This window comes from Tympanuchus pallidicinctus, unplaced genomic scaffold, assembly GCF_026119805.1.
Source record: "Tympanuchus pallidicinctus isolate F22 unplaced genomic scaffold, pur_lepc_1.0 scaffold2, whole genome shotgun sequence".
NCBI lineage: Eukaryota > Metazoa > Chordata > Aves > Galliformes > Phasianidae > Tympanuchus > Tympanuchus pallidicinctus.
In genome coordinates, this window is record NW_026294721.1 from 771,072 (window position 1) to 785,156 (window position 14,085).

At 48.4% G+C, this 14,085-nt stretch overlaps 1 protein-coding gene across 6 annotated transcripts in view; it reads right to left on the reverse strand.

The window, feature by feature from the left end:
- The window catches only part of EXOC6B (exocyst complex component 6B), a 244,112-nt gene that overhangs the window by 84,498 nt on the left and 145,529 nt on the right, over window positions 1–14,085 (reverse strand). For all 6 annotated transcript variants that reach the window (XM_052681846.1, XM_052681843.1, XM_052681849.1 and 3 more), the window contains 3 exons: window positions 11,193–11,304; window positions 7,166–7,300; window positions 5,711–5,890 (listed from right to left, as the gene is read on the reverse strand). In XM_052681846.1, coding sequence (XP_052537806.1) covers window positions 5,711–5,890; window positions 7,166–7,300; window positions 11,193–11,304 — 427 coding nt within the window. The remainder of the gene's footprint in view (window positions 1–5,710; window positions 5,891–7,165; window positions 7,301–11,192; window positions 11,305–14,085) is intronic.

The following is a 14,085-nucleotide window of genomic DNA, read 5'->3' on the forward strand; positions in this document are numbered from 1 at the left end:
TGGGTAAAATAAATGGCCGTCACAGAACCCAATGGCTTGGATTGGAAGGGACCTCAAGGATCACCAAGCTCCATCCTTCCTGGAATGGATGCCCAGGGAGGTGGTGGAGTCACTGACCCTGGGGGTGTTCAAGGAAAGGCTGGATGTTGTGTTGAGGGACATGGTTTAGTAGGAGCTATTGGGAATAGGTGAATGGTTGGACTGGATGATCTTTTAGGTCTTTTCCAACCTTGGTGATTCTATGATTCTATGATTCCTGCTGCAGACAGGGCCACCAACATCCATATCTGATAGTAGAACATCCCTGCCAACCTGGTCAAGACTGTGGCTGGGACAAAGCTCAGTCCTGTGGTGCGTTTATCTCCACGCACAACACATTGCCTTCTAACATTATTATGGAGAGACTCGACTTCTGAAGGCAAAACACAGGTAACCATTCTCTTTTAAAAAGAAAATAAACACTTGGAAAGCTCTTTCTACCCAAGAGCTGCTGGGGCCAGCATTACGTATTTCCAACTGGGAAGAGATGCCAATCTGGTGAATAAGGCAAAATGTTCCATGCGGAGCGTCCGCGGCGTCTGTGCAGTTCCAGCTGAAATCTGTGCCTGCCATCTGGCAAAAATAAGCACAAAGGGGGGCAGGAGAGGGGGGGGGGGGGGGAGGAGGAGGAGAAATCCCTCCACTGAACTGAACTGCCCGGGATGGCGGAGGTCGGAGTTTGTTCGATCGCTGAAAGATTGCTTCCCCTTCCTGGGTCACCGTCACCTCTTGACCTGCCCTGATTACCTTCCAAAGGAGGTTATCAAGATACAAGACTAACAGAGGATTAAAGGAAACTTAAAATAAAAACAAAACACACCCCTTCCCCCCCAACTCTGCTCCCCTCCCCCAGGAAAACATCCTTGCTTTGTTAACCTGACAGTTCACTGTAGGTGTTGACACAACCCTCCATCTCTGAAAAGCTTAATGTCAACAAATCAGTGTGTTTGGAGTAGCCCTGTCAATGCGATTTACATTAACTTGTCTAACAAGAAATAAAAACAACAATCAGCCATCAAAGACAAAAGGCTTTTTCAGTCATTCTTTTAAAAGTATGATGCTGGAAATGTTAATTCTGGAGGCCATGGCCTTTTTCCCTGCTAAAAAACAGCAAACCTTTTTCTTTTTTTTTTTCTTTTTTTTTTTTCCCTTCTTTTTATTTTTTTAAAGGGAAAAAAAAAAAAAAAAAAGAAAAAAAAGAAGAAAGAAGTATTTTCTTTTAAAGGAGGCCCGAGCATCCCATATTAATAAGCAGAGCAGCAGCAGTAACCAACCCTCACTGGTTAACACAGGAAGAGGGCAGCCTGGAAGCCAAATGTTAATTATGCTTTTATTTCCACCAGCATGTTATTTGCTTTGAGACATTTTGGGCACTTAGCGGAGCATTTTCGAATTGTGGCTATAAACCACCATGAAAATTTCATGCAGCACTGGTATGCACCAAAGCCCCGTTAACTTCACCATGAACTTTTCACCCCCAAAGCATTTTGCATCCCCACGCTCACCATCCCAAAGCAGAACTGCAAAAAGCAGAGGCTCTGGGGGCTCCCAACACCCAAGAGAAAGCATCTTCCATCAGCTTTAGGAGTAGCAACCAGCATTGGCTTGGGTAGCAGTAGGAGCTGTGATGCTCGGAAGGAAAAATTAGGAACTGCAATCTCTGCTTAAACACTTGGAATTGCAATTCTTGATTGAGCACTTGGAACTGCTCAATCTCCACTTCAATGCTTGGAGTTGCAATCCCCACTTGACCACCTGGAGTTGCAATTCCTGCTTCAATTTGGTATTGCAATTCTTGACTGAACGTTCGGAATTGCAATCCCTACTTCAACACTTGGGAGGTGCAATTCTTGATTAACGCTTAAAATTGCAATCCCTACTTGACCACCCAGAGTTGTAATTCTTCATTGAACATTTGGAATTGCAATTCCTCCTTCAACATTTGGAATTGCAATTCTTGACTCAACATTTGGAATTGCAATCCCTTCTTCAATACTTGGGATTTACAGTTCTTGACTGAATACTTTGGAACTGCAATCCCTGCTTGACCACCTAGAGTTGCAATCCCCACTTGACCACTTGGAATTGCACTTCCTGCTTCAACACTTGGAGCTGCAATCCCTACCTCAACACTTGGAATCGTAATCCCTACTTCAACACTTCGAATTGCAATCCCTACTTGACCACCTGGAGCTGCAATTCTAGACTGACCACTTGGAACTGCAATCCCCATTTGACTACTTGGAATTGCAATCCCTACTTCAACACTTGGAATTGCAATCTCTACTTGAGGAGCAGGGTCTCTGTGCCATCCCACCAGCCAGGATCAACTTTATCAGCGGCATCAATTCTTCCCCAAGAAATTCAGCCTTGCTCCATGCCCAAACAGGAGCGCAGAGCCAAAGCTGGGACGGAGCTGCCCTTTCACTCCTCTCCTCTCCCTGTAGCACTCTGTGACCCCCAAGGCCATCCCCTCTGCCCGCTGTGCTCCAAGCCTTGACCCCAGCGAGGTTTCCTGCCCACGAGCAGCCCCGTGCAGCACAATGGAATTACTCACACACAGCACATGAAGCAACCGTCTGCATTTTTGCAGGATCAGGGCTTTCGGTTCCGTTCTATTACAGGACAGCTCTTTTTGTTGCTGTGATTTTAGCACCGTAACCGCCTGCGTGCCCAGGCTGAGTTTCTTTGATCAGCAGATGAGGTTTTTTTTGCTGTAATTGCTGTCGTGACAAAGGGCCGCCGAGCAGCTCGTCTCCTGCTCCTTACTCATCCCTCTGCCTGCCACTCTTCTCCTGCTAAAAACCAACTGCAAGTGCAAACAGCCACAGAGAGCTCCTCACACATGCTCACCGTGTAAACCTGATGGGCACAAAGCTCTGCAGGAAGGGGTGCTGCCAAAGCAGTGAGGACATGGGAACAGGAGGGTGGGTGCAGAGCTGGGGCTACACATAGGAACCACAGGATGCCTTACTTTCCCTTTCCTTGTGGCTATTGGTGTGAGGTCAACCAACATTTGCAAACTCGTTTACAGCAGGGCAACATCTCCTGTGTGATAACCCTGTGTATTTGGGGCTGGAGACAGACCAGCAGCATGGAAAAGGCTTCACCTTGCTGCTTGCAGCCCCACAATACTCAGTGCCAATTCATGCTTTTGGGAGATGCTTCCTTTCCTTCTCGAGGCCCTCTCACCCTTTCCTTTCACAAAGGAAGCACATCCCATCCTGTCACAAACATGGCCTTCGTTTCTCTGCGCCGCTTTGGGCAGATGGGGGCTTTCCCACGCCTCACCTCCTACAAATCATTCAGAAAGTCACCGAAATTATTAAGTGTTTCTAAATCAGTGGCTGGGAAGAGGTCCTTGAAAAGCAATCAGCTGAGCCATCAAAGGAGCTGGTGCTCTTCCGACAGCCTTCAGCTCTTCCTGACTCATCCTCACTGGTGATGCTTGCAGGGAACTGACAGCAGCAGGCAAAGAATTGGTCTCCACAACACTCCTCTGAAGGAAGGAACTCCAACACATAAAAGAATCACGGAATCACAGAATTGCTTGGGTTGAAAGGGACCTCAAGGATCAGCTCCAATCCCAACTGTGGGCAGCAATACCTCTCTCTCCTATCCACCATTTAACTCAGGCCTCCCAATTTCACAATCTGCAGCTCTGTGTCACTTTACTGCCCTATCCAAGGGGATGGTGGGAGGCTCAGTGCTGGGCAATGCTTTGAAGGCAGCAGCTCAGCATCTCCGACACATTACCCAGCTCCTGCAGCATGGCAAGCATCCACCAGCTGCCTCCTGAACAGTCCTTCCAGACCAACCAGCTGCCTTCCCCATCTCCAAAACCATTCTGATTAATTCAAAAAGGAAACATTAATATTTAAGGAAGATAAATCACTCCAGGTCCGTCTCATAAATCATCGTGGACATCTCTCCCCATCCTCCTCTCTCCTGGTGGCCGCGCTTCACACTCCAGCGCAGAGCAGACCCCCCTCGCTCTGTGCAGGAGGAACAAAGGGGATTTCTGCCCTTGATGGAGGGAAAGACAGAGCAAGAGACAGCAAATGTGTGGTGAGCAGCAAGGTATGCTGCAATGCCTTCTGAGAACTGCAGTGTTAAGTAATCCAGAAGCTGGACTCAATGATCCTTACGGTCCTTGGGGTATTCCCTACACAAACACACCCATCTCTTTGAGGTACAAGAATGTCAAAAACATCAATAAGAGTCCAAAGTGAAGCAGAGAAGAGGGCTGAGCATATCTTCGTTTCTGGTACTCCTTCCCTACCCACTGCAATAGCAGGAAAACCCCTGCTGCATGAGCTCAATGAGTCGTGTAAGGACTCCCAGGGTCACCAAATGGGTCAGGTTGGAAGGGGCCTTCTTTAAACCCATCCAGTCCCAATCCTTGCCCTGGACAAGGCCACTGTGCCCCAACACCGCTGCCCAAAGCTCCTTTCACTTTCATTTGTTGAACTTGATGATCTTAGAGGTCTTTTCCAACTCTAATGATTCTATGATTTCTCTTTTGGTGGCCAAAGACATAGAATCATCATAGAATGGTTTGAGTTGGAAAGGACCACTAAAAACCATCTGGTTCAACTCCCAGCAATGGGCAGAGACACCCACAGCTCCATCAGGTGCTCAGAGCCCCATCCAGCATGAACCATGCAGAAGCTTGTAAAGTATTGCTGAACTGTTGAGGCTGTAACACCTCCTAAAGCAGTTCTGGAGTGCTGGAACATCCTTTCCAGCAGTGCAATCCCTGGACACAAGCAGAATGAAATTCAGGAAGCTGTCACTGTGCATTATTAACCTTCTCTTCCTGCTTCTATCCAAGCTAGTGAGAAGTGTCCACAGTGTGGGCCAGTATTCTACAATCCTGGACACGCAGCATCAACAAATAGGTAGCAGTGCAGTGAAGAAGAAAAATCTGAAGTTGCTTTTGGGACAAACACAGAGTTCAGTGTATTTGCTGTTTCTAAATACCTGCTGATTGAAGAGACTCATAAGTACATATCCAGACAGCCCAGAACAAATCTTGTTTAAAAGAAAGAAATAAAAAGCTGTCTGAGCAAAAATGAAACTCCCTGATGATTACATTGTTCCTATTCAAGTGGACACTGCTCAGCCAACTGCAAAAAAACAACATGAAAGACATTTCTGATCGCAACAGCAGCATAAACACAGGCATATTTTGGACAGCAGAGAAAGGAAAGAAACACATGCTGCCTTACAACGCAGAGCCATATTTTGATGTAAGGCACCCAGTGACCTGACAAACATTTGGAAATGGATCTGCAGTTTGAATAATACAGGCCCTCATACTGAGATCTCTCAAAAATCATTCTCAAATGTCTGTTAAGATGAAGGCTAACATGGTATAGGTGGCCAGTGAGTTATGATCTTGCTTCTGCTGGTGGACTGGGATATCTCCCTCTTTCCCATAGACATGCAAATTCTTGGGGGGACTCTCACTTCTGCTAACACGTGCAATAGCTTACTTTAGAAAGAGATTTACTTCACAACACTTGATCTGCTGTCAAACAGGGCCAGTGTATGGCCCCATTTCCATCACACTCTATAAAAGCTCGAGCAACCACTCGTTTCAACAGCACCATCAGCTGCCTGTGCACTTTCCAGCCTGAAAAAGAAAGAAAATGGGGAGGCCCCTTACCGGGAGGTGCGTGAACACAGCAAACGTGCTGCGCAGGAAGCCAATGAGATCCACAAGGTAATCACTGGCCCTGCTGCCAGGCTCCAGAGCCATCCAGTCGTAGTCTGCCAGCTGCAGGAACTGGTCAATCTTCTGGTTCAGGTTAGTGTAAATCTCTTCCTCAGCAGCGTGGCGGGCGTCCTGTCCAACGAGACCACGTTATATGGGATGGAGGGTCGACAGCACAAGGTGCTCCATAAGGAACAGGATGCTAGATGGACCAAAACTTTGGCCCTAACAGCACAAGGCAATGTGTCTGCAAGCTACCATAGGGTTGCAATAAGCTCAGGTTAGCTCATCCTGGCAGGTCAGCTCCAGGTATGATCAAACTAGTGTCTGACTGCTGAAACCCAGGGAGAAGGAGGACAAATACGGCATGGGATGGGAGGAGGAGACAGGGGAGAACGTTCCATGTGGAAAAAGGCTGAGTGTGTCACTCAGAGGTGGTGACACATTGGAACAGGTTGCCCAAGGAGGTTGTGGATGCCCCATCCCTGCAGGCATTCAAGGCCAGGCTGGATGTGGCTCTGGGCAGCCTGGGCTGCTGGTTGGTGACCCTGCACACAGCAGGGGGTTGGAACTGGATGATCATTGTGGTCCTTTTCAACCCAGGCCATTCTACAATTCTATGAGATCCACCAAGGTTTGGGTGTAGTAGGGCTACAAACTGGCAGAGGGGCTCAGAGCCTTCCTGACAGGGCAAGGATGAAAAAACTCATCCTTAGGCCAAATGGGAAGATGGTGTCTGATGGGAAAAGGAAGGGATTTCCTTGGGGTCACAGGGCCTGCTGGGTTATCCCAAGGGAAACCTCATCTAGCCAATTCCCTATCATTGCTGGAGTCCCTGGCACTGCTCCCTTCCACTCTGTGGCCAAAGGGCAGAACTCAGACAACCCCCAACTGAACCAGCCGTGGTCTTAAAACTTCATGGGAAGAATGTGGGGAGGATGCTCCTGGGTTACAATTTAAAGATTGGGAAACCCAGTACTTCCTTCCAGCCCTGATTTTTGGCATTTCCACTCTCCTTTTAGCATTTAACAACACTAAAAGGAACAGAAAGGTACAGAAATTAAAGTTCTCAAAATCTATTCTCCTCTTGAGTGAAAGAAGAGAGCTTGCATTCATTGCCAGCCACATGCAGCTCTGTATGGTGATCAAACAGCAAAATGAAAGTTCATTGAAGAAAAAACTGAAGTCAGGCTTTTGTTGAAAAGCTGCTTAATTCCTTAGATAATGAGCACCGCAGTCACAGCCTGTAAATTAGAGCTACAAAGGCTCTTGGTCTGGACAAGAGTAGTGCATACAGCTGCTCTGAAACGAACGCCAGAAGCTCATCTGATGGCTTCAGCTCCCAGGCCATGATAAAATCACCCTTCAACCCAAACATGGACAGAGCTCCCCAGAGATGCCACTTACCTTGAAAGTCGTGGTCCCGTAAAGTTTTGTGGTGTGAACAGTTTCTGGAAGTACATTGGTGATGTTGGTTATGAATTCTTCGAGGAACTTGCAAGATTTCTCCAAGTGGGTCGTGTTTATAATAATCTGTACCAGCTGCAAAAGCAAAGAGCAGGTATTCAGAAAAGATATTCAGGAAAGGTATTCAGAAAAGGTATTCCTCACACAGAGCGTGGTGAGGCACTGTTACAGGTTGCCCAAGGAGGCTGTGGATGCCCCAGCCCTGCAGGCATTCAAGGCCAGGCTGGATGTGGCTCTGGGCAGCCTGGTCTGCTGCTTCATGACCCTGCACATAGCAGGGGGTTGGAAGGAGATGATCATTGTGGTCCTTTGCAACCCAGGCCAATGTATGATTCAGAAGAGGTATTCAGAAAGTTGCTCCTGAAGCCAGGGAGGTGCTGAGTTGATGGGTGCCACTTTCTGAGAACTTCTAGCAGGAAATGCTGATGCTGTACAAACACACTGAGCTTCACCCCACACTCAAAGGCTCTTCTCCTTTAACAGCAGCAGAGAGTTATATAAAAGGACATTTTTTTGGAAGAAACAACAACAACAACAAAAAAGAAAGCATTTCCCATGACAGCCACTAATACCACTGAAGATTTTTTTTTCTAATGACTTTCCTATGCTCAGCTGTCAGTCAGCACTCATTCCAGCAACAGGCTTACAAAGAAGCACCATGTCAGACCACGGGTATTCTGGCTGCTAATGAACCCTAACGAACCTGCAACTTGAGTGACACGTAACAGCAGCCCTCTGAGGCACCCGACAAAGGAAGCAAGGGCTCTGCTTCTCCAGGGGAGGTGTGGGTGAGCAGCTATCTCCCTGCTTTTCATACCCACCATTATCTGCTATTTTTCATCACGCTGCTTTCTCAGCTCCCTTTGCAACGGATCGGGACATTAAAGGCAATGACAAAGACTGCTGAAGTCAATCAGTGCCAATGTTTATAATCCAGAGCAAAGCAATCCCTGCTTCGCCTTCAGCATGGCTGCCTTGGAAGCCAAACACACCACTAATTCCTTAAGCAGGTACCTTTCTTCTGTGCAGACCGCCGTGAATATGTTCAAGGTGCAAGGTAAGCTGTAACAAAACCTTTCCAAACAACATTTAGCTCTGATATGGTGCCAAAATGCTTCTCCTGCAGACACAGAAGGCATTACAATGCTCCAGACTGACATCACTTAATTGCAGGAGCATGGTGTGGTAGTCTGCAGTTACCTCTTCTAAAGAAACTATTTAGAAACACAAATCATTTGCTTCTGAATGAGATGGAAACAAGCAGCGCCCTGCCAGGCACAGCATTGTTTCTTTTTCTCTTTTTGCTTCTTTGATCCTTTTATGTTTCAGCACCAACTGGAGCATTGCACACACATAAATATTGAAGTAAAGCTGCAGAGATGGCGGCGCCCAACTCGTGTTGGTGCCAGATCACAAATGCGCAGTGGCCACAGACTGGGAGGCTCAGTTTGGATGTTGGGAACAAAGAGAGATCTTACAAACTGCCCACAGAGGCTGTGGGACCTGTGCTTTGGGAACACGGAGTCAGGTAGAGAAAGCAAAGCTGAGGAGACCCAGATTGAGCAAGGAGGTCCCTTCCAGGCAATGCTTGCTTTTAAGAAATTGAATTGTGGTCTATTTGAACGCCTCCTGCTTTGCACTCGGCCCCCAGAAAGAAAAAACACAGCAACCAGGAGGGCTTCTCATCTCTGAATTTGCTGGATTTATCCAGTTCTCAATTTCTGCCTCCTGATAAGTGCTCATTTGTTTGCCTTTCCCTCTGTCAGCTTCTGTCACAACTCCGATGCAGTTCCCCACAGTTTCAAGCTAATTAAATACTGGGTATTTCCAACTGCCTGAAATTCCTCCTGAACTTCTCATCACAACGCGTTGGTCCAGACCTGTAGGCCTGAATGCAAAAGCTGCATCTAACTTCAGGTAGTTCTGACTTCACAGATAGGACAGTGGTCTTAGCATCCTTGGTAGCACAGGCCTCTGCACCCTGCTGGATCTTCATTGAGTCACAGAATGGCTGGGGGTTGGAAGGGACCTCCAGAATCATCAAGCTCCAAAGCCCTGCTACATGCAGGGCCACCAACCTCCATATCTCATACTAGACTTCCTTCTTGCCCCTCCCAACTGATCAATTATGAAAATAAATTAAAGAGGACAACGGACCAAAAGGTTGGAACATGGAATGAATATCACCTTCTCCACTGTTTGGAAGAAGATATTTTAGATTAGAAACAGAGAGCATTGCTTTGAGTTAAAATTCAGCCCAAGAAGGGTGGATGGTGATAGGACAAAGGGGAAATGGTTTTAAACTGAGACAGGGGAGGTTTAGGTTGGATATTAGGAGGAAGTTTTTCACTCAGAGGGTGGTGAGGCACTGGCACAGGTTGCCCAAGGAGGCTGTGGATGCCCCATCCCTGCAGGCATTCGAGGCCAGGCTGGATGTGGCTCTGGGCAGCCTGGGCTGCTGGTTGGTGACCTGCACACAGCAGGGGGTTGGAACTGGATGAGCACTGTGCTCCTTTGCAACCCAGGCCATTCTGTGTTTCTGTGTAATCCTTCCCTCTTCAGAAATGCAAACTGTAGATGTGACTGCATGGAGCATGGGATTGGAGGGCACCTGGAGGAGTCCCATGTCACATGAAAGCACTGTCTTGATGTCAAAAGTGACTGCAAAAGATATTTAAGTATCTTGCATAACTATCATTTCATAGAATCATAGAATGGCCTGGGTCGAAAAGGACCACAATGATCATCTGCTGTGTCAGGGTCATGAAGCAGCAGACCAGGCTGCCCAGAGCCACATCCAGCCTGGCCTTGAATGCCTGCAGGGATGGGGCATCCACAACCTCCCTGTGCAACCTGTTCCAGATTTAAGAAGCTCAGAGGAAAACTGGACCAATAGGTCAATGGTTATGCAAAGGAAACAAGCAGGGGGGCAGGAAGATGCCCAAAATGAGCAGCCAAAAGATTGCTGCTGGAGGATGGAGAGTGCAAGGGATGGTGCTGCATTCCTCAGCATGGAGGGAGCCCCGGGAGGAGCAAGACAAAAGGGGAACTTGCCCCCAAGGAGCAGAGAGATTCCAGACTGCGAGATAAAGGTCTGAGGAAGCACTGTGTGTAAATGCAGACTGCTATAAATGCGCTGAACTCCCCCAAATTCATCCACATGGGGTATTTTTGAGTGTCCAGAGAACACTACACATTCCTACAATGCAGTTAATTAAAGAACTGCAGCTGTACTAATACCTGCTCGCTTCATAACAGCACACAGAGGCCCAACTAAGGCATTCTAACTGGTTTGGGTACCACACATGTTCCCAAAGAGTCGTGACTTACAAGCCTTGAACTTTTTGGAAATCTGACTTTGTTCACAGAAAAGTGTCAATCTTGAAAAGAAAACGCCAGTACAGAGTTCAGACCATATAAATGTGCCTTCAGATGGAGAGCAGCCCTCCATTCTCACCGCTCCCACGCGTCTCTTGTCTGGCATGAAGCCACCCCAGCACTCCTTGAAACCCTCCCACCTGCCCTCTTCAACCCAGATGTATAACTCCCCAAAAACCCAAAAGAAGGGCAGACAAAAGCATCACCTTTCCATAAGCATAAAGCCTTTCTTCCACTGGAACAGGTTGCCCAAGGAGGCTGTGGATGCCCCATCCCTGCAGGCATTTAAGGCCAGGCTGGATGTGGCTCTGGGCAGCCTGGGCTGCTGGTTGGTGACCTGCACACACAGCAGGGGGGTTGAAAATGGATGATGGTTGTGGTCCTTTGCAACCCAGACCATTCTATGATTCTATGATTCCTTGACTCTTGCTTTGTACAGCAACACTGCTTGCTTTTCTTGTTGTTTTCCAACCAAAAATTTTACAGTAACACTCCAACCCAGCATCCTTCAAGGTGCTGGAATGAGCTCCAAGTGACCATACCCCATTTTGATGCCCTGCCTTGGAAATTACTCCACATGCAATCTCACCTCTGTCAGCCCCACGTTTTTCCTCTTAATGACGTTCTGCAAGCAGTTGCTCAGCGTCCGGGTCAGCAGCAGGTTTGTAGATTTTCTGATCATATCATCAACTTCTGTGGAGCTGGAAAGCAGAATTTCAAGAGAGATTTGCAAAGTACTTTATCTCAAGGCAAATAATAATAATAATAATAAAACTGTAACAAAACCAACACACCCTTTCAACTCTTTGAAAGGGTAGATAACAGCAGGACAAGGGGAAATGGTTGGAAGTTGAGGGAGGGAAGATTTAGGTCAGATATCAGGGGGAAGTTCTGTGCTGTGAGAGCGGTGAGGTGCTGGAACAGCTGCCCAGAGAGGCTGTGGATGCCTCGTCCATCCCTGGAGGTGTTCAAGGCCAGGTTGGATGGGGCCCTGGGCAGCCTGGGCTGCTATGAAATGTGGAGGTTGAAGCCCTGTCTGCAGAAGGGGGATTGGAGCTTCATGATCCTTGAGGTCCCTTCCAACCCAAACCATTCTATGATTCTATGATATGTGGAGTCATCCTCACTCAGACTCCTTCTGTGGGTTACGCCTGATCACCTGCGTGCTGCCTAGAGCTGCTAACATGGAAATATGTATTGAAATACCAACAATTTTGGCCTTTTTTGTGCATGCAAAAAAGGCAAACGTGGACAAACCTACGTCCTTATGCTTCTCCTCTTAGAGGAGTCAACCCAGCACAGGCTAAGGCTCACCCACTCCATTCTCACCAATGCATTCAGCACTGTGCAAGAAAGCTGCAATTCTGCACATTCAGATCAAATCATCCAAAGACTCAAAAATTGCTTGGTTTTTTTTTAACTCAGTAAATCAGATTTTAACCCATCCGTGGCTTTTGCCAGATGACTACAACCTCAACCTTGCTCAAGCTGGAGGGGTTTGGCTTTCTGCTTTTGGCTGCAGGGCTGGCTGCCGTGCCCCTCCATCAGTGCACGCCAGCAAGGTGCAAGCTCTGTTTCTTGAAGCAAGGCCTGGAAGCCAGCCCCAGAGCAGGGGCCTTTGATCTGTTGTTGGCCCTGCATTAGCCCTGACACGACGAGGCTTTATCTCTGGCAGAGCAGTGACAGGAGGCTGATGGCAAAGAGAATTTCAAACTGCAAGGCTGAGAAACATTAATAACTTTCAGGCTCCTGGTAAATCAACCCCGTGACCTTTCGCTCCGTATCCTGTTTTACCTGACAAATGGGCCAGATTACAAAGCAGGGATGGACAGGGGAAACAAAAGCAAGCTTTGCATTGCCCGCAGGGCTGGTGCACGGTTCAGGCACTGCTATTGGGGTGCCCAAAGAGAGGGGGGGTCAGACATTGCCATCCTCTGCCCAGCACACACCTGGGAACTTCTCTGCTGTGTTAATGTCAGAACAGGCACACCAAGTTCACCCTGGGCACCTGATGTTGAACAAAGCAAGACCAAACGGTCTCCCAAACCTATCTCAGTCTTCCTGAGCATCAAGTATTGCACGTGCATCAGTACAGGTTGGGGGATGAGCTGCTGGGAAGGAGCTCTGCACAGAAGAATCTTGTTGACCAACAGTAGACTAACAGTTGACCAATGGTTGACCATGAGCCAGCAGGGCGTTCTGATGGCCAAGACCTGTGGAACCCTAGGGTGTATGGCACAGAGTGTGGCCAGCAAGGCAAGGCAGGTGCTCCTCCCCTCTGCTCTGCTCTGTGGAAGGGCAGATCTGGAGCACTGCACCCAGTGCTGGGCTGCCCAGTTCCAGGCAGACTGCAAACTGCTGGGAGAGCCTCACGGAGGGTGTGAAGCTGGTGGGAGCCTGGAGCACCTCCTGATGGGGACAGGCTGAGAAACCTGGGGCTGTGCACATGGAGGAGAGAACGCTGAGAAAGATCTGAGCACTGCTGATCAGTGTCTGAAGGGCAGGGGGCAGGAGGACAGGGCTGGGTTCCAATTGGTGGTGCCCAGTGCCAGGACAAGGGGCGCTGGGCACAAACTGGAGCCCATGGGGTTTCATCTGAACGTGAGGAAGAAATGTTTTCTTGACCTGGAGACTGACACAGCCCTGGCACAGCTGCCCAGAAAGGTGGGAGAGTCTCCTCTGGAGATATTCCAACCCACCTGGATGCTTTTCTGTGCAACCTGCTGCGGGGAACTGCTTTAGGGGGATCTCCAGAGGTCCCTTTCAATTCTGTGAGCAGCCTTCAAGAACCAGAATTGCACAGAAAGCCCTGAGGTCCCCAGGAGAAGCAGGGCTGTGCGTGTCACAGAGCTGAGCTGTTCTCCTGTCCCAGCCAGCTGAAATCCGTGTCTTGCTGCAGCTTTCCCAAGGAAGAGCCCAGCTGCACAACTCCCCATGCTCACCACACTGAGCTCACCAGCAGCTTTCTCTAATACTCCCTGCTGTTGAAAAGTCAGCTTTTCTGGGCTGTGCTCCTGCTGACCTCTACTCCCCTCCCAGCTGGATGCAAGGAGAACAGAACGAGCAGCTCAGCAGGATCCTGATAATCTAAATGCAATGCCACCAGCCAAAGTCTCAGTGCTGGTCTCTTCTGGGTCATTGCTATTGATCCTTGGGAGTTTCTTTTGCTCCTGCTGAGGGTGAATGCACCTCCCGTGCCATGTTGATCAGGGCCAGCCCATGTCATGTCTCAGATCCCTGGGCTCCTCCAGGCAGAGCTGGGATGTCAGCTCCAAGATGATACATTTGGGTTTCATAAGCATGGAATGGAACATGAAGGGAAGAAAACTGGCCACAGAGTTTTTCCTTGGCTTTACACTGTGGCAATGGCTCTGTAAGAAGGTTTTACTTAAAGAAAACCATAAAGAAAAAGCAAAATCCATGCACACACACGCAGCCCAGGCTTTCCATCATCCCCCAGAAAGGACCAGATTGTCCCCAGC